The 22,297-nt window shown below is 38.1% G+C and overlaps 1 protein-coding gene across 1 annotated transcript in view; it reads right to left on the reverse strand.

Annotated features, from left to right (window-relative positions):
• Positions 1–22,297, reverse strand: part of LOC150091460 (transmembrane protein 181) — a 162,872-nt gene that overhangs the window by 71,559 nt on the left and 69,016 nt on the right. Inside the window, exon 9 of the mRNA XM_090368503.1 lies at positions 18,679–18,806. Coding sequence (XP_090224629.1) covers positions 18,679–18,806 — 128 coding nt within the window. The remainder of the gene's footprint in view (positions 1–18,678; positions 18,807–22,297) is intronic.

The raw sequence follows: 22,297 nt of genomic DNA on the forward strand, positions 1-22,297 counted from the left end.
TAACCAGTGCCTCCATTAATTTACCTGGAACAGAAGTTAAACTAACAGGTCTATAATTACTTGTGTCAGCCTTTGATCCTCCTTTGTGAATTGGGGTTACATTTGCACGTCTCCAGTCTATGGTTACCTCCCCTGAGTCCAGAGAAGCTCTCATAATTATGGCTAGGGGTTTGCATACTTCCTTTGCTGCCTCCTTTAATATAACTGGATAGATCCCATCCACCCCAGGTGCCTTTTTTATGTTTATCCTCAACAATCTCTCATTGTTGATGAATCAGATTGGTCCACTTGATATTGATGGTTCAACTATTGATGATCCTGCTCAGGTAGCTAATAAACTAAATGAATATTTTGCATCTACATTCACACATGAGGATTTATTCAAGGAGGATAATGCCAGAAGTGTAATCAACTCTGGCAGTAAGCTAGATAATCTTGTAATAACTGAGAGTAAAGTGGAGGAGAAATTGTTGAAGATAAACATAAGAAAGGCACCTGGGGTGGATGGAATCTATCCAGTTATATTAAAGGAGGCAGCTAAGGAAGTAAGCAAACCTTTAGCCATAATTATGAGAGCTCTATCCAGTTATATTAAAGGAGACAGCTAAGGAAGTAAGCAAACACTTAGCTATAATTATGAAAGCTTTCCTGGACTCATGGGGTGTTCCAATGGACTGGAGATGTGCAAATGTGACCTCAATCCACAAAGGGGGAGACAGGTAATTACAGACCTGTTAGGTTAACTTCTTTTCCAGGGAAATTAATGGAGGCACTGGTTAAAGAAGCATTGCAGGATCGTCTAGACAAGACTTCAATTAAAGCTCGGAAACAGCATGGGTTTGTTAAGGGGAAGTCTTGTCTGACTAATTTCATTGGATACTATGATGTAGTCACAAAGAAACTGGATGCAAAGAATAACTTCGATATCATATATTTGGATCTTAGAAAGGCCTTTGATACTGTTGCACATGGAAGAATGCTGCACAAATTGGAGCAGTGTGGCATTGGAGGCAAATTGCTGCTATGGATAAAGGGATGGTCGAGTAGGAGAAGACAGAGAGCGGTAATCAATGGACACTGCTCTTCGTGGACTAATGTTAATGTTATTAGTGGAGTCCCTCAGGGTTCAGTGTTGGGTCCATTGTTGTTTTCTGTATTTATAAATGATATTGATGATGGTATATCAGGCTTAATATTCAAGTTTGCAGATGATACAAAGGTTGTCAGGGTTGTTAATGACACTAATGACAGTACACTGCTGCAACAGGATCTAGAGAAGTTGAGCAGATGGGCTGAGAGGTGGCAAATGAAGTTTAACATTGTCAAATGTAAAGTACTACATATGGGAGGCAGTAATCCCAGAGTAACGTATCAACTCTGTGGTACCACACTGACAATGGTAGAGAATGAAAAGGACTTGGGGCTATTGTGCAAGCAGATATGAAGTTTTCTGAGCAGTGCACACAGTCTGCAAGAGTAGCTCATGGTGTCTTGTCAATGATATACAGGAATTTTTCTTGTAGGATAAGGAGGAGATTATCCTCTTGTATAAGGCAATGGTCAAGCCACACCTCGAGTACTGTATACAGGTCTGGAGGCCTCATTTTAAGAAGGATGTAGAGCTGTTGGAACAAGTACAGAGAAGGGCAACAATATTAGTGAACAGAACAAGGGGTTGCTCTTACAAAGAATGGTTTAAGTTTTGCAAATTATAGGGTCTGGTGACTAGGCACCTGCAGGGTGATCTGACTGAGTTGTGTAAAGCCTTGAATGGTTTGAGCATGCTCAATGCTGATGGGATTCTTACTCTTGCTCAGAATAATCAACTGAGAGGGCATAAATTCAATTTGAGGAAAGACGGTTGTAGGATAGATGTGCAGAAGTTTGCCTTTAGCCAGCGGGTGGTTGATTGCTGGAACAAATTTCCATCTGTTGTAGAAGTTGATAGCTTAAATAGATTCAAGGCAGAACTTGACAAACATTTGGGGCGAGGGGATGGGTGAAATAAGGGTTTTTTTTTTTTTTTTTTTTGGCTGATATAAGCTTGCTTTCTCACAAGTGCTCTTGCTAATGCTAATTTATACATATATGATCTATCAGTGAAATAACTAGTATGAAAATATAGAGGCAAAAAAATTTTTCAGTCTCATCATTCATGCAATTTTGTTTACTTTTAGAAATTTTTTCCCAGTACAGGTGATGTTCATTTCATATCTAATTTGCATGTTTGAGAGTAAATGTCACTCTTTACACTGAGCATATAGCTATTAATCGATGCTGGAAAGAGAGAAAAAACAAAAGAGCTGAGAATAACACTTTTCTCAGTTTCTTTTTTTTTTTTCATTCTATCATTTTCATTAATGATAGCATTATTATTATTATGTTAATACTAAATTTTTATCACATTTATACAATAATACTTTAAGATATTGAAGGCGCCAAAACCATTGCTTCATAAATGCTGCAAAAAAAACCAAAAAAACATTGTTATCTATCAAAATACTGATGAAAAATGAAAAACAGCCTCCAAAATTGGGTTTGAAAGTTCCTGCTTATAGTGTTCTTCAATTCCTTCAAAAGAACTATAAAATGAGAGTTTACAGTATAATCACTGAAAGGGGATGGGAGATGTCTTTCAGGATCCCATAAAGGCAGTTTCATGGATAGAAGGGTGGTGAGGGGATTGCTGTAATAATGTAAGTGAGAAGTTGGACAGTTGTTATTATCTTAGGGTCTCCTAGGATAATAACAACTTTTTTTTTTTTTTTTTTTGTGAATCCCAAACACAAGAGGTATTAGAATCTATAGTACTTAGTACCGTGCTTGGGTTGGAGGTTGAGAAGACGAAAGAAGATATTTGTTGACATTGGACTTGAACTTCTGTAGATTGTAATTTTCAAGAAATACGTATGAAGGAAGGTTGTTCCAGAAAACAACAGTTGAATGAATAAATGAGGAAGATGAAAAGTTGGTTCTGTGAGTTTGCAGTTGGACAGTAAATGGATGTTGGCTGGTGGCACCATGTGTTCGGACCGTTTTGAAAGAGAGAGCGGGAATTACAGAAACCAATTCAGAAGAACAGTGCCCATGGAAGTATCTGTAGAAGAGGCATGCAGCAGAAACAGTACGTCTATGAGAAAGCGAGTGGAGAGACTCTGTTAGAGATGAATCATTAATTAACCTAACTGCCCTCTTCTGAATGGAATCAAGAAGCCTGAGAGAGGTTCAGGGAGCACCACCCCAGATGTGGGAACAATATTCCATGGCAGGGCAGATATGCGATTTATACAGAGTGAGCAGCTGTTTGGAAGAAAAGTTGCGCTGAGAGCAAAAGAGAAAACCAAGTTTTTTAGATGCAGAGGAAGCAATATTTGTAATGTGCTTGCGCCAAGAGAGATTAGAAGTCAGGTTAATCCCCAAAAGAGATATATCATTTTGCCTAGAAATCGGAGTGTCACTAAAGATAAACATAAGAGCAGAAGAATCCTTTTTGCGAGATATAAGACAAGACTGAGTTTTAGAAGGGTTGAAATCAACTAAGTTGTCTTTGCCCCACTGGAGAATTACCCGAAGATCGGCATTTAAGGAATTGGTAGCAGATTTTCGAGAAGTCGAAGCTGATTGAGCAGGACAAGGTTTCTCAAAATGGAAAGTTGAATGCAATGTTCTATCATCGGCAAAACTATGGATAGGATTTCCAGTCAATGGAAGAAGGTTCATTGATATACAAGAGGAAAAGAGTGGGGGAAAGAACTGAACCTTGGGGGACACCGGCATTAGTGGAGAAGTTAGAAGACAGAGAGGCATCTACCATCACCCTCAGTGAGCAATCAGAGAGAAAACTGGATAACCAATTACTAAAAACAGTTGGCAAACCATAAGATGGAAGCTTGTTTAGAAGACCTTTATGCCAAACACGATCGAAAGCCTTTGAGATGTCAAGAGCAACTACTTGTGTTTCACCAAACCTTTCCATTGAATTAGTCCATAAATAGGTAACGTAAGCCAGAATATCACCAGTGGATCGACACCGACGGAATCGATACTGGCGATCGTTGATCAGACGGAAGGTTTCTAGGTAGTTTAAGAGTTGGCAGTTAACTGATTTCTCCATTACTTTAGAAAGAGCAGAAGTAAATTGCAATGGGACGATAATTGGATGGGAGGGATTTGTCACCTTTTTTTTAGGAACTGGCTGGATATGAGCAAATTTCCAAGCAGAAGGAAAAACACCTTTGGAATAAGAAAGTGAGAAAAAGGCGGCAAAGAACAGGAGTACGTTCAGGAGCACAGGTTTTGAGAACAAGTGGAGAAATACCATCGGGACTTGGAGATTTCTTAGCATCAAGATTAGTCAAAATCCTTCTGACATCCTTTTGATGGAAGACCACAGGAGGCATTGAATGGAGCGTGTTGGGAATGGTGGGAGGTGTTTACCAAGATCATTAATATATGAGCTGGAAGATAAATGGGATGCTAGCAGGTCAGCTTTATCCTTGGCTGAAGTGACAACAGAGCCATCGGGTTTGGACAGAGGTGGGAGCAGAGATAGGCAAAAGTTGCGGCCAATAGCTTTGGCAAGAGACCAGAATGCTCGGCTACAATTAGTGCAAGAAGCAAGTTAGCCTGTTCAAACTCTAGTTTCGACTGATTAATAACTGCTTTACAATGGTTGCGAGCTTTGGTGTAGGCAGAAAATGAAACTAAAGAATTAGAAACAAGCCAATTACGATATGCAACATTCTTCTCTTGAACAGCCTTAGCACATTTATTGGAAAACCAAGGTTTAGATAAAGGATGAGATTTTAAAGTGGAGTGTGGGATAAAGGATTCCATTCCTAGAAGAATAATTTCACTGACCTGATCTGAGCAAACGTTAACATCAGAAGTTTTGAAACAGTAATCCGACCGAAGAAAAGAAGTCTCGCAGGTCATCCCATTTTGCATTCTTGTAATGCCAAACATCATGAGGTTGCGAATAGCCATGAGATAAAGGTTCCATTGGAGAAGAGACAATCACCAAGTTGTGATCTGAAGTGCCGAAAGGACCTCTCACTTCGACAGTGTACTGCAGGGTTGTTTGTGAGAAAAAATCAAGCGTATTGGCTGTATGATTAGGATTGTCCGGTATTCTTGTAGGTAAATGAACAATCTGTGCTAGGTCATCAGTAATTTCAAAAGCCTCAGAATCTCGACCTGCTGGGTTGGTGTGACTAGAAAACGGAAGACAGCTGGAGTTGTGGACATTAAAATCACCAAGGAAAATTACCTCACTGTTAGGAAAGTTGAACTGGAGAAAGTCAAGTTGCAAAGAGAGGAAGTTATTGTTATTTGGGTTTTTTTTAGGAGCATTAGCAACTAAGGCCATATTGATCCCGGGATATGCGGTGGTTATTCCCTGACCTTTCCGCATCCTCTGTATTTGGTGGTGACGGATCTGAACCCCGTTCTAATCAAGAAGCGTGTGCTACGCACTGCTGCTTCTTCCCACCTGGCTACGGAGGCGCCTCAGAGAGAAAGTCAAAGAGCTCCAAGTGATTAGTGGAGGTGGAAGAATGGTAGAGACAACAGATGAATTTGACACAACGAGGCAGAGAGATTTTAAGCCAGAGAAGATCAAAGAGAGGAGATTCCAAATTGCCAAGTGTCTGACAGGGAATATCAGAATGGATATATGCTCAAGTACCACCTTTGAGGCGAAAGGAATCATACAGCGAATAATTTGGGCATCTGAGATGAGCAGTAGTTGAATCAACCGATAACTGAGATTCTGTCAGAAAAAGTACATGGGGTTTGGCAGAGTGCAAGTGGAAATGGACATCGTTGAGATTAGAATTGAGACCACGTATATTTGTGAAATGAATTAGGAAGTCCTTGGGAGGTTTAGATCTTTTCGCAGATAAGCCTGCTCTATTAGTTTGACAATTCATGGTGTATTCAATAGTAAGAAAAAGTGGCTGGGGCATGCTGTATGAAGTAATGAAATTTTTGGATATAGCGTACACATGGTAAGAATATACCCAGATCCTTGACATAACGTGGCCTCAACAATGCTCCCCGCATATACACTACTCGGACTCCCTCCAGTCACCATCTGGCAGAGTAGAGGTAGCAAGATTATACACTAGCTGATCCGGAAGCCTCCTAGAGAGTTACCAATAGGTTCGGTCCGGTGTACTAACTAGCGGCCGGCCTGCGAACACCGTTTTAGAGCTGTACCCTCGAAATGTAAGGAATATTGGATCTCGCCACGACGTTCATCATAACCTCAAAAAGTCATCAATGATACTGTATGATCGAAGAGACAGGGAAGGGTTGACCGGAACTTAGCTCTAGAGACTAAACATGGGTTCCACCACTTCAAGCCTCCAATAAGCAAAGTGGTGGTATTTCACCGGTTGATAAGTCATCTACCACCTAGTACTGCCTGGTAACATAGAGGGGCAGCGTTCCTCCATGTGGTGTGGGCGGTACACCTCGACCCCTGCTTACGTTGGTTCACACCTGGGTACTTGTGCTTGTGCATGGAGGTTATACCCAGGATTACGAACAGTCTAAAACGCTGATGGAATTGATATTCGGGTGATATTCAAGTCAAGTGGACCCAATTTCGGTGCAGTCCGGATGGTCTGTGACAGCCAAATCTCTGCTTGCACCTTCATGATGGTGGGACTGTTAGTAATCCTGGGTATAACCCCCCATGCAACAAGCACACTGTGGGTGACCAACCAGGTGTGACCAATGTAAGCAGGGGTCGAGGTGTGGTGCCCACAACACATGGAGAAATTCTGCCCCTCTGTGTTACTAGGCAATACCAGGTGGTAGACGACTCTCATCAACAAGTGCAATACCACCACTTTGCTTATTGGAGGCTTGAAGTGCTGGAACCCATGTTCTGGTTAACCCTTCCCAATCTTTTCCATCATGCAGTATGACTGATGACTTTTGAGGTTATGATGGACATTATGGCGAGATCCAATCTTCCTTACATTTCGAGGGTACAACTCTAAAACGGTGTTCGCAGGCCAGCCACTAGTTAGGACACCGGACTGAACCTATTGGTAACTCTTATGGAGGCTTCTGGATCAAGTAGTGCAGTGGTTTTCAACCTTTTGTTAAAAACGGCACCCCTAAGTAATTTATTTTATTTTGCGGCACCCATACTCAATTTTCTGCCTATTAGATCTGATTCTGTGTGTGTGTGTGTGTGTGTGTGTGTGTGTGTGTGTGTGTGTGTGTGTGTGTGTGTGTGTGTGTGTGTGTGTGTGTAAATAATATATAAAAATTATATATATATATAAAAAATATGTTATATGATATTTATTATAATAATATAGTTATAAAAATTACATTTCATAATACAAATTATATATATACAGTATATAATTTTATTCTTTATATAGAGGCACTAAGTAAACATCAATTACAGATGACCACAAAATTAAAAATATACTGTACACCTTTTTATAATGAAATAAATATATAAATTAAAAAATAATAATAAGTTTAAGTAATTTAAACCCAAATTACGTGGCACCCCTGGAATGTTGTTGCAGCACCCTGGTTAAAAACCACTGAGCTAGTGTATAATTTTGCTACCTCTACTCTGCCACATTGTGACTGGAGGGAGTTCGAGTAGTGTGCATGCTGGGGGGATTGTCGAGGCCACGTTATGTCAAGGATCTGTGTATATTCTTACCATGTGTATGCCATATCCAGAATTTTCATTACTTCATACAGCATGTCCTCCCCCCATTTTTTCTTACTATTGAATACACCATGAATTGTCAAACTAATAGAGTAAGCTTATCTGCAAAAAGATGTAAACCTCCCAAACACTTCCTAGTTCATTTCACAAATATATGTGGTCTCAATTCTAATCTCAACGATGTCCATTTCCACTTGCAGTCTACCAAACCCCCATGTACTTTTTCTGACAGAATCTCAGTTATCGGTTGATTCAACTACTGCTCATCTCAGTTGCCCAAATTATTGCTGTATGATACCTTTTGCCTCAAAGGTGGTACTTGTGCAAATGTCCATTCCAATATTCCCTGTCAGAGACGTGGTAATTTGGAATCTCCTCTTTTCGATCTTCTCTGGCTTAAAATCTCTCTACCTGAGCAGAAAAAGGTGGCATGGAAAGGTTACAGAGCAATAAAAAGTACTGAAGCCTATAACAGCTAAAAGGTGATGTGTAATAGAGCCACAGAAAAGGTTCGACAGGCAAAGGCAGTTTATGAGAAATCACTAGCAAACAGAGCAAAGAGGGGGGATAAAGAATTCTTCACATATATAAATGCCAAGAAGAGCAGGACAAACCAGATCAGACCTTTACGTAAGGGAAAGGGGATAGTAATAAATACACCAGCTGCCGTTGCAGATGAACTCAACAGTTATTTTGCATCAATATTTACAAATGAAAAGCCTTTTGTGGCAATGGGAAATTGTGGGAGCAAAGTTAAAAAATATGTAATTAATGATATTGAAATTTCGCAAGATTATTTAATGAAAAAACTTTCGAGCCTACAGACCAGTAAGGCTCCTGGAGTTGATGGAATATAGCCTATAATCTTAAGAGAGGTGGCAAGCGAGTGCATTGAACTATTGAGGCTAATTATGCGAGCATCACTAGACTCTGGGGAGATTCCCTTGGATTGGAAAAGTGCAAATGTATCTCCCATACATAAGGGTGGCTCTAAAAGTGAAGTTGGAAATTATCGACCTGTCAGTCTGACTTCAGTATTAGGGAAAATCATGGAGGCAATGATCAATGGGTGGAATTCAGAATCATTTGGATTGAATTGAAATTCTCAAGGATACTCAGCATGGTTTTGTAAAGGGAAAATCATGTTTAACAAATCTGGTTCGCTATTTCGAAAGGGTCACTCACGAGCTGGATTTAGGGAATAATTTCGACATTGATTGTTTATTTAGATTTCAGCAAAGCTTTTGACTCAGTCCCACATGAGCGGTTGCTTTATAAGCTGAAACAGGTTGGAATCACTGGGAAAATCCTTGGATAGAAGGATGGCTTCAGGGCAGGAGGCAGAGGGTTGTGATAAATGGCTATTCCTCAGATTGGGTTGATGTAAGAAGTGGGGTTCCCCAAGGATCAGTATTAGGACCACTGTTGCTTTCAATTTTCATAAACGACATTGATGAAGGGATAGAGGGCGTGATGTTTATTCACTTGGTGGAGTTCAACTAAACCCAGTACTGGAGGAAAGGGACTTGGGTGTTACGATACGGCCAGACATGAAATTCTCTGAGCATTGTAAACAGGTTGCAAGGAAGGCCCATGGTGTCCTATCGATGATCTATCGAACTTTTGCAAGTAGAGATAGGGACATGATAATCCCATTGTATAAGGCTTATGTTAGACCACACTTGGAATACTGTGTTCAAGTATGGAGACCACACCTAAAGAAAGACATCGTGCTTCTTGAAAGGGTGCAAAGAAGGGTAACATGCCTGGTGAGATCGGCAAAAGGGCATCCTTATGAAGAAAGACTTCGAATATGTGGGTTGCAGAGTTTGGAAACTAGACACCTTAGAGGGGTCTAGATTGAGGTGTTTAAGACTCTGAGAGGCATCAGTAAAATGAATGAGGAAAAAATTTTCAAGATTATAAATGATGCTAGAACTAGGGGACATAAATTAAAGTTACGGGGGGAAATGTTTAGATTGGACTGCAGGAAGTTTTATTCTAGCCAGCGAGTTATAAATTACTGGAATAAGTTGCCTTCATGGGTGGTAGAGGCCAACAGTTTGGGGAAATTCAAAGGTCATCTGGATAGTACTTTCGGGTAAGGGAAGTGTATAGGATGTAGGTTTAATTTCCTTTTTTTTTTTTTTTTTTTATTAATTATTATTATTTAGTTATTTATTTTATTTATTTATTTTTTTTTATCATTGTTTTGTTCTGATTTTTTTTTTTTTTTTTGGATGGTGCAACATAAGTCATAGGCTTTCTTGCACCATGTGGCCGTTACTAATACTAATACCTCATTCTATGAAATTCATCTGTTGTCTCTACCGTTCTCCCAACTCCACTAATCACTTGGAGCTCTTTGACTTCCTCTCTTTGCAACATGACTTTCTCCAGTCCAACATTCCTAACAGTGAAGTAATTTTACTTGGCAATTTTAATGTTCACAACTCCAGCTGGCTTCCATTTTTTAGTCACACCGACCCAGCTGGTTGAGATGCTGAGGCTTTTTCAATTACTAATGACCTTACACAGATTGTTCATTTACCTACAGGACAATCTTAACCATACAGCCAACAAGCTTGATCTTTTCTCACAAACTACCCTTCTAAGTACATGGTCAAAATGAATGGTTCTTTAGGCACCTCAGACCACAACTTGGTGATTGTCTTTTTTCCAATGGAGCTTTTATCTCATGACAATTCCCAACCTCGTGTTGTTTGGCATTACAAGAATACAAAATGGGATGACCTGCGAGATTTCTCTTCTTCTTTTCCTTGGTCAGATTACGGTTTCAAAACTTCTGATGTCAACGTTTGCTCAGATCATGTCAGCGAAATTATTCTTGTAGGAATGGAATCCTTTATCCCACACTACACTTTAAAATCTCGTCCTTTATCTAAACCTTGGTTTTCCAATAAATGTGCTAAGGCTGTTCAAGAAAAGAATGTTGCATATCGTAATTGGCTTGTTTCCAATTCTTTAGTTTCATTTTCTGCCTACACCAAAGCTCTCAACAATTGTAAAGCAGTTATTAATCATCCCAAACTAGATTTTGAACAGGCTAAGAGTACAAAACTTGCTTTTTGCCCTAATGGTAGCCGAGCATTCTGCTCTCTTGCTAAAACTATTGGCCACAATTTTTGCCCATATCTGCTCCCACTTCTGTTAAAACCAGTTAGCTCTATTGTCACTTCAGCCAAGGATAAATATGACCTGCTAGCATCCCATTTTTCTTCCAACTCATGTATTAATGATCTTGATAAAACACCTCCCACCATTCCCAACATGCTCCATTCAATGCCTCCTGTGGTCTTCAGTCAAAAGGATGTCAGAAGGATTTTGACGAATCTTGATGCTAAGAAAGCTACAGGTCCCGATGGTATTTCTCCACTTGTTCTCAAAACCTGTGCTCCTGAACTTACTCCTATTCTTTGCGGCCTTTTTTCACTTTCTTATTCCAAAGGTGTTTTTCGTTCTGCATGGAAATTTGCTCATGTCCAGCCAGTTCCTAAAAAAGGGTGAGAAATCCCTCCCATCCAATTTTTTTTTGATTATCGTCCTATTGCAATTACTTCTATTCTTTCTAAAGTAATGGAGAAACCAATTAACCACCAACTCTTAAACTACCTAAAAACTTTCCGTCTGATCAACAATCCCAGTATGGATTCCGTCAGTGTCGATCCACTGGTGATATTCTGGCTTATGTTACCCATTTATGGACTAATTCAATGGAAAGGTTCGGTGAAACACAAGTAGTTGCTCTTGATATCTCAAAGGCTTTTGATCGTGTTTGGCATAAAGGTCTTCTAAACAAGCTTCCATCTTATGGTTTGCCAACTGTTTTTAGTAATTGGCTATCCAGTTTTCTCTGTGATTGCTCACTGAGGGTAATGGTAGATTGTTCTTTGTCTTCTAACTTCTCCACTAATGCTGGTGTCCCCCCAAGGTCCAGTTCTTTCACCCACTCTTTATCTCTTGTATATTAATGACCTTCCTCTATTGACTGGAAATTCTATCCATAGCTTTGCCGATGACAGCACATTGCATTCCACTTTCTATTTTGAGAAATATTGCCCTGCTCAATCAGCTTCAACTTCTCGAATATCCACTAACAATTCGTCAAATGCCAATCTCCAGGTAATTCTTCAGTGGGGCAGAGACAACTTAGTTGATTCAATCCTTTTGAAACTCAGTCTTGTCTTATATTTTGCAAAAAGGATTCTTCTGCTCCTATGCTTATCTTTGGTGACACTGATTTCTAGGCAAGTTGATATATCTCTTTTGGGGATTACCCTGACTTTTAATCTCTTTTGGCACAAGCACATTACAAATACTGCTTCCTCTGCATCTAAGAAACTTGGTTTTCTCTTTCGCTCTTGGCGTTACTTTTCTTCCAAACAGCTGTTGACTCTGTACAAATCGCAAATCTACCTTACCATGGAATATTGTTCCCACATCTGGGGCAGTACCCCCAAAACCTCTCTGAGGCTTCTAGAGACAGCGAGTCTCTCCACTCGCTGTCTCATAGGCGTACTGTTTCTGCTGCATGCCTTTTCTACAGATACTTCCATGGGCACTGTTCTTCTGAATTGGCTTCTATAATTCCCACTCTTTCTTTCAAAACAGTCTGAACACGTGCTGCCACCAACCACCATTCATTTACTGTCCAACTTCAAACTCACAGAACCAACTTTTCATCTACCCTGTTTATTCATTCAACTGCCATTTTCCGGAACAACCTTCCTTCATATGTATTTCCTGAAATTTACAGTCTACAGAAGTTCAAGTCTAATGTCAATAAATATCTTCTCTCATCTCAACCTCCAACTGAAGCACGGTACTAAGTATTATAGATTCTAATACCTGTCGTGTTTGGGGTTTCATTACAAAAAAAAAAAAAAAAAAAAAAAAAAAGCCACAAGGAGTTATTAAGGGAACAAAATGCCAGAAGTTTATCAAACTATAATAGGGTGCTTAACGTTTTTGTAATAACTGAGGGCACAGTGGAGGAGAAATTGTTGAAGGCACCTGGGATGGGTGGGATCTATCCAGTTATGTTAAAGAACCCGGCAAAGGAAGTACGTAACCCCTTAGCCATAATTATGAGAGCATCCTTGGACTCGGGGAAAGTCCTCACGGACTGAAGATGTGCAAATGTAATTCCAATCCACAAAGGAGATCTAAGGGTGACACGAGTAATTACAGACCAGTTAATTTAACTTCTGTTCCTGGGAAAATAATGAAGTCACTGGTTAAAGAAGCATTGCAAGATCTCCTAGACAAAACTGCAGTAATAGTTAAGACACAGCATGGGTTTGTTAAGAGAAAGTCTTGTCTGACAAATTTGGTTAGATACTATGATGTGGTTACAAAGGAACTGGATGCAAAAAATAATTTTGATATCATACTACTTGGATTTCAGGAAAGCTTTTGACACTGTTGCACATGGAAGACTACTGTACAATTTGGAGTAGTATGGCATTAAGGGCAATTTGCTACAATGGATAAAAGGGTGGTTGAGTGGGAGAAGACAGAGAGTGGTAATCAATGGATGCTGCTCTTTGTGGACTGATGTTATTAGTGGAGTCCCTCAGGGTTCAGTGTTGGGCCCTCTGTTGTTTTGTATATTTATCAATGATATTGATGAAGGTATATCAGGCTTAATGTTGAAGTTTTTGGATGGTACGAAGATTGGCAGGGTTGTTAATGACATTAATGGCAGTGTGCTATTGCAACAGGATATGGAATATTTGGGCAGCTGGGTTGAGAAGTGGCAACTGAAGTTTAACATTAACAAATGCAAAGTACTGCATATGGGTAGAAGTAACCCCAGAGAAATGTACCAACTGTGTGGTACTACATTTAGGGTGGTAGAAAATGAAAAAGACCTGGGAGTGATGGGGCAGTCAGATATGAAGTTTTCTGAGCAATGCAAACAGGCTGTCAGAGCAGGTCATGGGGGTATTTTCAATGATATATAGGAATTTTGCTAGTAGGGAAAAGGAGATGATTATCCCTTTGTATAAGGCAAGGGTCAGGCCACGTGTTGAGTACTGCATACGGGTCTGGAAACCCCATTTTAGGAAGGATGTAGAGTTGCTTGAGCATGTACAGAGAAGGGCAATAAGATTTGAGAAGGGATCGAAGGGGTTCTCTTACCAAGAAAGGTTTAAGTTCTGCATATTGCAGTGGCTTGAGACTAGGCACCTGCGAGGTGATCTGATTGGGGTGTATAAGGTCTTGAATGGGTTGAGCACACTGAATTCTGATGGGATTCTTCTGCTTGCTCAGGTTTTGAAGATGAGGGGGCATAAATTCAAATTGAGGAAAGACATTAGTAGAATAGGGAGTTATTAAGGGAACATGCAGAAATTTGCCTTTAGCTAGTGGGTGGTTAATTGCTGGAACAAACTTCCATCTGTTGTTGTGGAAGTTGATAGCTTAAATACATTCAAGGAGGAACTGCACAAACGTTTAGAGGGAATGGATGTGTAAATTTTTTTTTTTTTTTTAGCTGATGCTACATAAGCTCATACACTTGCTTTCTTGTATCACATGCCTCCATTACTATTACTACCTCCGTGATTTTTCCTACCACTGAAGTAACATTGATGAGTCTGACCTCAGTTTTAGAAAATTTGTACAAATAATCAAATAATGAACAGCAAGTATCTAATGCACTTGCCGAATGATGAGAGTCAAGCAGTGTTTTTCACAATCTATATTAGTATTAGTGTTAGTAATAGCAAACGATACAAGAAAGCAAAGTTATAAAGCATCAGCCAACCCCAGGGGCTCACATCTGGTGAGTATGGGCTTGGCACAACCACGGTTCTGAGCTGGATATCATCATTCTTCTCTTTCTTGCTGATTCTCTTCTACTTCTCTCTCTCTCTCTCTCTCTCTGGGTGACTCAGAAATATTTTTTGGCTGGTGCAGCATAAGCCTCAGGTTTCCTTGCACCATATGACTCATAATAATTATAAAGAAAACCCTACACACTTCAACCATCCATTGTCTCCAAAAATTTCATTAGTTCTTCCTTGAATTTAATCAAACCACCCACTTCTACAACAGATGGAAGTTCGCATCCTGAAACCATCCTTCCTCAACTTGAATTTATGCCCCCTCATGTGTGTAGTCTCAGAAAGAGGAAGGAGCCTCCGTAGCCAGGTGGCAGGAGCAGCAGTGCATAGCACACACTTCTTGATTAGACCGGGGTTTGAGCCCGTGACCATGAAATATGAAGGATGCGGAAAGGTCAGGGAATGACCACTGCATATCCCCGGAGCAATATGGCCTTAGTTGCTAATGCTCCTAAAAACCAAATAACAGAGAGGAAGAATGGCATCAACATTTAGCTTACTCAATCCATTCATCTTAAACACCTCAATCAGATCTCCCAGAAGGTGCCTAGTTTCTCGATGCTGCAATTTGTAGAACCGAAGCTTTCTTGGTAAGAGCACTCTTTTGTTTCCTTCACCAATTTGGTTGCCCTTCTCTGCACCTGTTCCAGCAGATCTACATTCTTCCTAAAATGAGTCCCTCAGACTGTATACAGCACTCAAAATGTGGCCTACCCATGTCCTTGTACAAAGGGATAGTCACCTCCTTATCCCTGCTAGCAAAGTTCTGTATATCACTGACAAAACCCCATGAGTTGTCCTGGCAGCCTGTGTGCACTGCTCACAGAACTTCATATCTGGCTGCATGATTACTCCCAGGTCTTTTTTATTTTCCATTACCCTGAGTAGAATAGCACACCATTTCCTTTCAGTTATCACAAAATAATTTAGCTCCCCATTAGAGTTTAATAAACTTCTGGTATCCCCTTCTCTAAAGAACTCTTCATGTGTGAATGTAGATGCAAAATACCTATTTAGTTTGTCGGCAACCTAAGCAAGGTCATCAACAGTTAACCCATTGACATCAAGTGGCCCAATACCTGGAAGGAGTACTTCTTTCAGGTATTCCATCAATCTTTGCATATCTCTGATACAGCAGTAATTCTGCTTTTCAGCAATCCTATTTCTACAACTATGTTACACATCCCAAGAGGAGCATCTACAAACCATTAAGCCTCTTTAGAACACAGTGATCATATCACTTGCCTAAGAGCATGTCATAAAATAAATCAATGAATTAATACTGTGAACTACACCTATGTACATCTAATAAATAAATTTTCTGTTTGTGGTCCAGAGCAGCCAACAAGATCAGAGAAGTCATGACTAAACCTATATTTCATTCTGATTTATGGGTACATTCATAATTTTTTCTCTATAGAAATGTAATTTTATTCCTCTATAATTTACAACTACTGCTAATCTAAATGATAAACAGTGAACTCACGACGAGGAGTTATTTTTGGGATGTTGTTACAACTGGTAATTTTTGGTGCAGCAACTAGTCTGGCAATAATATGCCAATTCTTGTGGTGTGTCATGTTCTGACAGTTTTGTATATTATGTTTATACAATTGCATATTCATGGATCTACCTGCATGTTTTGTGAGTTGAAAAATCTGGAATAATTCATGGGGGGGACCTATTCCCCCTCTGCCTGAGACCAACTAACTACAGTCCCAACTGAGGCGACCTTTAAGAATTCCTTCAGTCACCAACAGGATTTAACCATCTCCAAATGATGAACAAGTGGCAAAAATCGCTATACTGCCACAGCCTTTTTGAAATGTGTGGCATGTTTACTGTGCTGAGAAGGTAAAAATCATAGGTGAATAATATACTTAATATTCTCTACTACTCAAGTGTTGATGAGTGTATGAGAGATTCTGCTTTCTAGAATAATTTTTGTACTAAAATGGGTGTAGGATATTTAAGTGGGCATTCCATTCATATATGATATCAATCATTTATGTATAATGGTTGCATCTGCAAAAGAAACCCAGAGTGGCCTAAGCATCTTCACAATACATTTGTTTTTTGTTAAAAATCAAATTATGTATTATATTGTTTGCAAACTGAATGTTCCCCAAACAACTGGGGAGAGTTCTAAGAAAAATGTCTTATCCTTAATACTCACAACTGCACCTTTGATAATGCATTCTAGTGTACAAATACAAGTGCAATATAAAGTTTGTTTTTGGATAATGAATTCACTTACTGATGATTAACAATGTTTATAGATAGCCTTAAGTGTTTTATGCTTTCAGTGCTGACAAAGTACAGGGTGGCCATAATTAAAGTATTCCTATTCAGAGCTCTCTGTAGCTCTAAGTAATAAGTGGAATGCCACCAAAATTAGTAAATAAACTATTCAAGGCATGGGGAGAAGGATCCCATGAAAAAAAACATTAGTTCCAAAATCTGCCAATAGGGGATAATATGGCACTGTACAAGAGGAAAGACATGACAAAGTACCAACAAATAAATAACTAAGACAAACCTTAATGAAATTACAAATGAATTGCACTAAAGTTTTAAATCCAAACTAAAAAATAAGGCACCTAAGAGAGCAGAAAATTTGCACTTTACTGCAGAAAGAGTCATTAGTTATTTGTTTCCCATTGCATGGCCACCGCATTCACCTGACCTTACACCGTGTGATTTTTGGCTGTAAGGTCACCTCGAGGCAAATGTCTATTGAGGAAGTGTCCCTAATCTGGCTGTCTTAAAGGACAATGTAATGCAACATGTGCAGAACATTACTCCAGAGATGTTGCATTCTGCAGTGGAGCACACTGCACATTGCATGCAATTTCTGGTCCAAAACAATGGTAATCACATTGAAAACCAACTCCACCATCAGCGACATCATCGACCATTGGGAGTAAACTGTGAGTGAGTTTGGAGCTGTGAAACCATTTCCTCTGTCAGTTTAGTTGTTTCTTTCTGTTTTTTTGCAAAGAGCACAAATAAAAATTTGTAATTTCATTAAGGTTTGTCTTAATTATTTATTTGTTGGTACTTTGCCATGTCTTTCCTCTTGTACAGTGCTATATGATCTCCTATTGGTAGATTTTGGAACTTTTTTTTTTTTCACGGGATCCTTCTCCCCATGCCTTGAATAGTTTACTTACTAATTTTGGTGGCATTCCGCTTATTACTTAGAGCTACAGAGAGCTCTGAATAGGGATACCTAATTATGGCCACCCTGTATATGGACCATTCTTCTTTGCTGAATGGATGATCCCTGGTATTAACTACCTTAACATGTCAGAGCTTTGATTTATGCCCTCAGAGGACAAACTGTATGTTTTGTTTCAGAAAGACAGTATACTATTAAATTTTTAAAAGATGATTATAACGTTTCTAAATGAGCTTTCTGATCCCTGGAATGGACTCAGAATACATTCCTCAGCATTTTGTTCATCAATCTTACCTTCTTTCTGCTTTGTAGGTAAGTCTAAAGGATATTTATAAAAGATAGGTATTTTTAAAAGAAAGGATATGTGAAACTATTGCAAGGGGGTCAGTCTGATTTGCTATTAAATGTATGGAAAGAAACTGATTAATTGAAATAGAAACTAATTTAAAAAAAAATTCATTGTATATTTATTGGTTTAGTCACAAAAAATTTTCAAATTGGAAAAAAACACTTTGAATTTCCCTACAGAGTATTATCAAATTTCATTATTTATGCTCTTACTTTACAACCACGGAGTAAATTTATCACATAGAATAAAAAGGTACACACAAGAAACAGCTTGCACACAGAAAATATCCAGAATTTCCAAAGTATCATCACACTTGACATAATAATTATAACTAAAATGGTGGTATTCTAAGTTACATTGGATCCTTTTTTTTTTTTTTTATTATCATTAAATATTTTTGACGAGTGAAATAGTACATTATTTATAAATATTTCTCTTCACAAAATGTAATTAGGACTGTATGCCAAATTACCAACTACATGGAAGTGTGAAGAAGATACAGTTAAATTTCACTTGAATGTATATTTAAAAAACAAACACAAAAAACAAAAGAAAAATTTAGACAAACCTGTCGGATGCCATGGTAAATACAAAGCCAAAACAGAAGAAGTGCACACAGAAATGTTGCCTGAAACATAGCATCCAACATTCCAGGAACCCAACTATTTATTAGAAAAGACAAAGGAAATACAGGATCTGAAAAAACCAAATGAAAATTATTTTAAAGAAAAATGAAAACACTAAATATAAAATATCTTATATAGTATATTTACTATACTACAGGTGACCCCCGCTTAACGCTGATAATTCGTTCCGTAAAAACAGAGCGCTAAGTGAATCCGTGCTAAGCGAACGCTGCATTCCCACAAGGTAACATATGATTGTGAGTTGCGATCGGTGCCATAGGATATTTCCTAATCAATAATAAACGGTAGTGAAAAGATGCACAAATATCGGTCAAAATATTTAATATTCAAATATTTGTACATATAAAATATTCTGCATTATATACGTATATAATTATGTGGAACTACCTACGTATCAAAATTAAACTTAAAATTCAATTAAAATCGTGAATTTAATTGAGTTAATTTAATTGATGAATTTAATCATGAAAAATGTGTCGATTTTGGGTTTAACTTTGGCCCTCTTCCAAATAAACTAAAAGGGGTATTAATTTTAAATCCCCCGCAGCGTTACCACCCAACAATAAAGTCAACCAATCCTTCGCCGCTTTGAAACCTGGGATGTTTTTTTCTTCTTTCAACGTGAAACTTCTTTTAGGCATTCATTTCCACAAAAGTCTTTCTTCATCTATGTTAAAAACTTGTTGAGAAGTATAACACATAATACCCCTCTTCAATAATTTTAACAAGTTCTTTTTTGAAAGTTTCGGCTCCTTAATCTGCACTTGCGGTTTCTTCCTGGATTTTAAATCTATTCAACCAGCCCCTACTAGTTTTAAATGGTTCCACATTTTTTTTTTTTAGGTGAGTTTTCTTCAGATCATCATATTGGCTAATCTCTCTCTCTTTTATAATATTAATTTAACCGAATTCTGCATTGGATAATATCTTCAATAAAATTAGTTATAAAGTCTTTTCCATTTCAATCCTAATAGTCGGCCTAGCCCTAGTTGCTTGCAGTGGAACAGCCATCTTTCCCGCTGCTAAAATTAATTTTTTTTTTTATAATTGTTCTTACAGTTAAACTTGCCAGTCCTAAATTATGGCACACATCCCGCTTGTCTTTGACCGGAATCGATTTGCTTCAAAACGTCTAATTTGATTTTCAAATTCAGTCTTTTTCTTACATTTATAGTCTTCGTACTGCGCTCAGACGTTGATTTTTCATTCTTATCGGCCATTATTAACTCTTCGAAAATGTAACTGTGTTGGTTGCATCAATTATGATACAATGTTCAAGTAAACTGTTCGTTTCGCACGATGTCTAATACGGTACTGAGTGATGACTATACTTCGGATAAATGCATATAACGCAAATATTTCAAGCAATATACTTGATCATTTTTTAAAATGTTGATCTCGGAACTACGTAACAAGTGACTGTACTACAATTAAATTAGCGTGCAAGAATTTCACTGAGCATGGGAAAATTTCTCAAGTCGGCGTGGGAAACGTTTTAATGCTGTTTTGCTATTCATTTTCAAGCGGTCGACTACACCAAATGAAACGATTTCATTAAATATGCCAAAAATACAATCTGTAAAAGAGCGTTATAGTGATCTATGACAGCGTTATAGTCAGATAGGGGTTATAATATAAGAACAGCGTTATAGCGAATCAGCGTAAAGCAAACCGAGTTATAACGGGGGCCTGCTGTATAAAATATATTTTAAGCTCATATCATATTATGCCTTCTGCATTTATATTTTAATACAGTATTATTTCGTACACCTTTTGGCATCTCTGATATTGTGAAATTAACTTCACAACTGGGTTGGCATGATTGCAACACCAGGGTACCTGCCCACTCACTGACAATAGGCCATCAAGCATTGAAATGGTGCCGTCTGGGTGGTGAGCACCACCACCCAGACGGCACCCAGAGAATAAGTAACAATAGTCTTCTCTATTAGTGAAGTGTTACTTATTCGAGGTAGTGCAATACATGGTAACTCATTGTGAAGGTAGTCACAATATGAGATACATTTAAATCAATGCCTTTACACTACGAGCATAGTTTTTCTTTTACGAGCTATCTATTGATCTCTACACCAATATTTTATGGTATATTCCATCATATCTTAAACCTGCTTTCCAGGCAGTCCAATCAAAAAAGATATTTCATCACTGCATGGCTCTCTTCTTTTGTGAAGCTACTGGTTTCAGTGGACATGACATTTTTTAAATCTTAAAAAAAATTAAGATATTACTCAAATATTAGGACACATGCATATGAATGTTTGTAATTTAATATTATCACATTTATTTCATTTTCAAATAAAAAAAATTTGATAGCCAGAAATTTTTCAAAACCCTCTCACATATTCACATTTTGCAAATTCTCTTTCTATGCCCTTGCAGAAGGCCCTCCCCCCAGGAAACTTCTGGTATTTGTGCAATAGAGTAAACAAAATGCAAAAGAAATTGAAAAAATTAATTGATTTTCTTAACTCACTGTGAAAAATATCTTTCAGAATGCCAGGCTTCAAGAAACAGTTACGTATCTTCAAACTGCTGATGCAATTTAAGGTCAATTTTTAATAAGATATTATAGAGGGTTGTGTTATGTTTTCTTTAGAAAAATATATATTCTTGCTAATTGTGAATAACAAAATACAAGTTTATTTTCTTAATTTTAATAGTAAATGCAAATTTATTAACTAAGCTTTTTTTTAGTTTATTGTTTGCTTGTTATTTAGTTTTTAGGAGCATTAGCAACTAAGGCCATATTGCTCTGGGGATATGCGGTGATCATTCCCTGACCTTTCCGCATCCTCCGTATTTGGTGGTCATGGGCTTGAACCCCAGTCTAATCAAGAAGCGTGTGCTACGCACTGGCTACGGAGGTGCCTTTAGTTTATTCCCAATGTAAATAAGTGGGAACTGTCCTCACTAAGGCTCACTTCTGAATGAAGCTTCCTCATTTGTTGAATTATTCTAGCATATGAGACAGAAGTGTGATCAAGGATGCAGTAGCCGTAGACGATTTGCTACGACTACTTAATGCTCCAACTTGTTTATGTTGGTAATAGAAAAGAAATAGGTTATAACCTCATACAAATAAAAAAAAAAAAAAAAAAAAAAAAACTCATGCTCTCAAGATGAATTTTTTTTTTTTTTTAAACAAAATTATATATTCTTTCTTCAGAATTAGACTACTAACAAAATTTCAAGGAAATTCATCTCTTGGAAGCAGCATTATAAATTGTGAAATCTATAGTTAAACAGAAAACACCACATTGTGCAGTGGATAAAAAATAAGAAGTTTGTGTTACTAACAGAATTGTTTTTCAAAAATGATATTACTACAGCACCTTTCCTGGATGTGCATTTGATCTTGTAACAAAATTTAAAGAAAAAAAAGTTATTGGCAACCATGTTATAAAGGGTGTTGTCAAACTGAAACTTTACTTTTCTTGAGTAAAAAAGAAAAAAGTGTGCGCTTTTTTCTATTATACTCAAGATAAGATAAGATGGACTGCTACTCGTAATGGATTGTTT

Source organism: Mastigoproctus giganteus, chromosome 1 (genome assembly GCF_048544385.1).
Source record: "Mastigoproctus giganteus isolate SK-2022 chromosome 1, ASM4854438v1, whole genome shotgun sequence".
Classification (NCBI taxonomy): Eukaryota; Metazoa; Arthropoda; class Arachnida; order Uropygi; family Thelyphonidae; genus Mastigoproctus; species Mastigoproctus giganteus.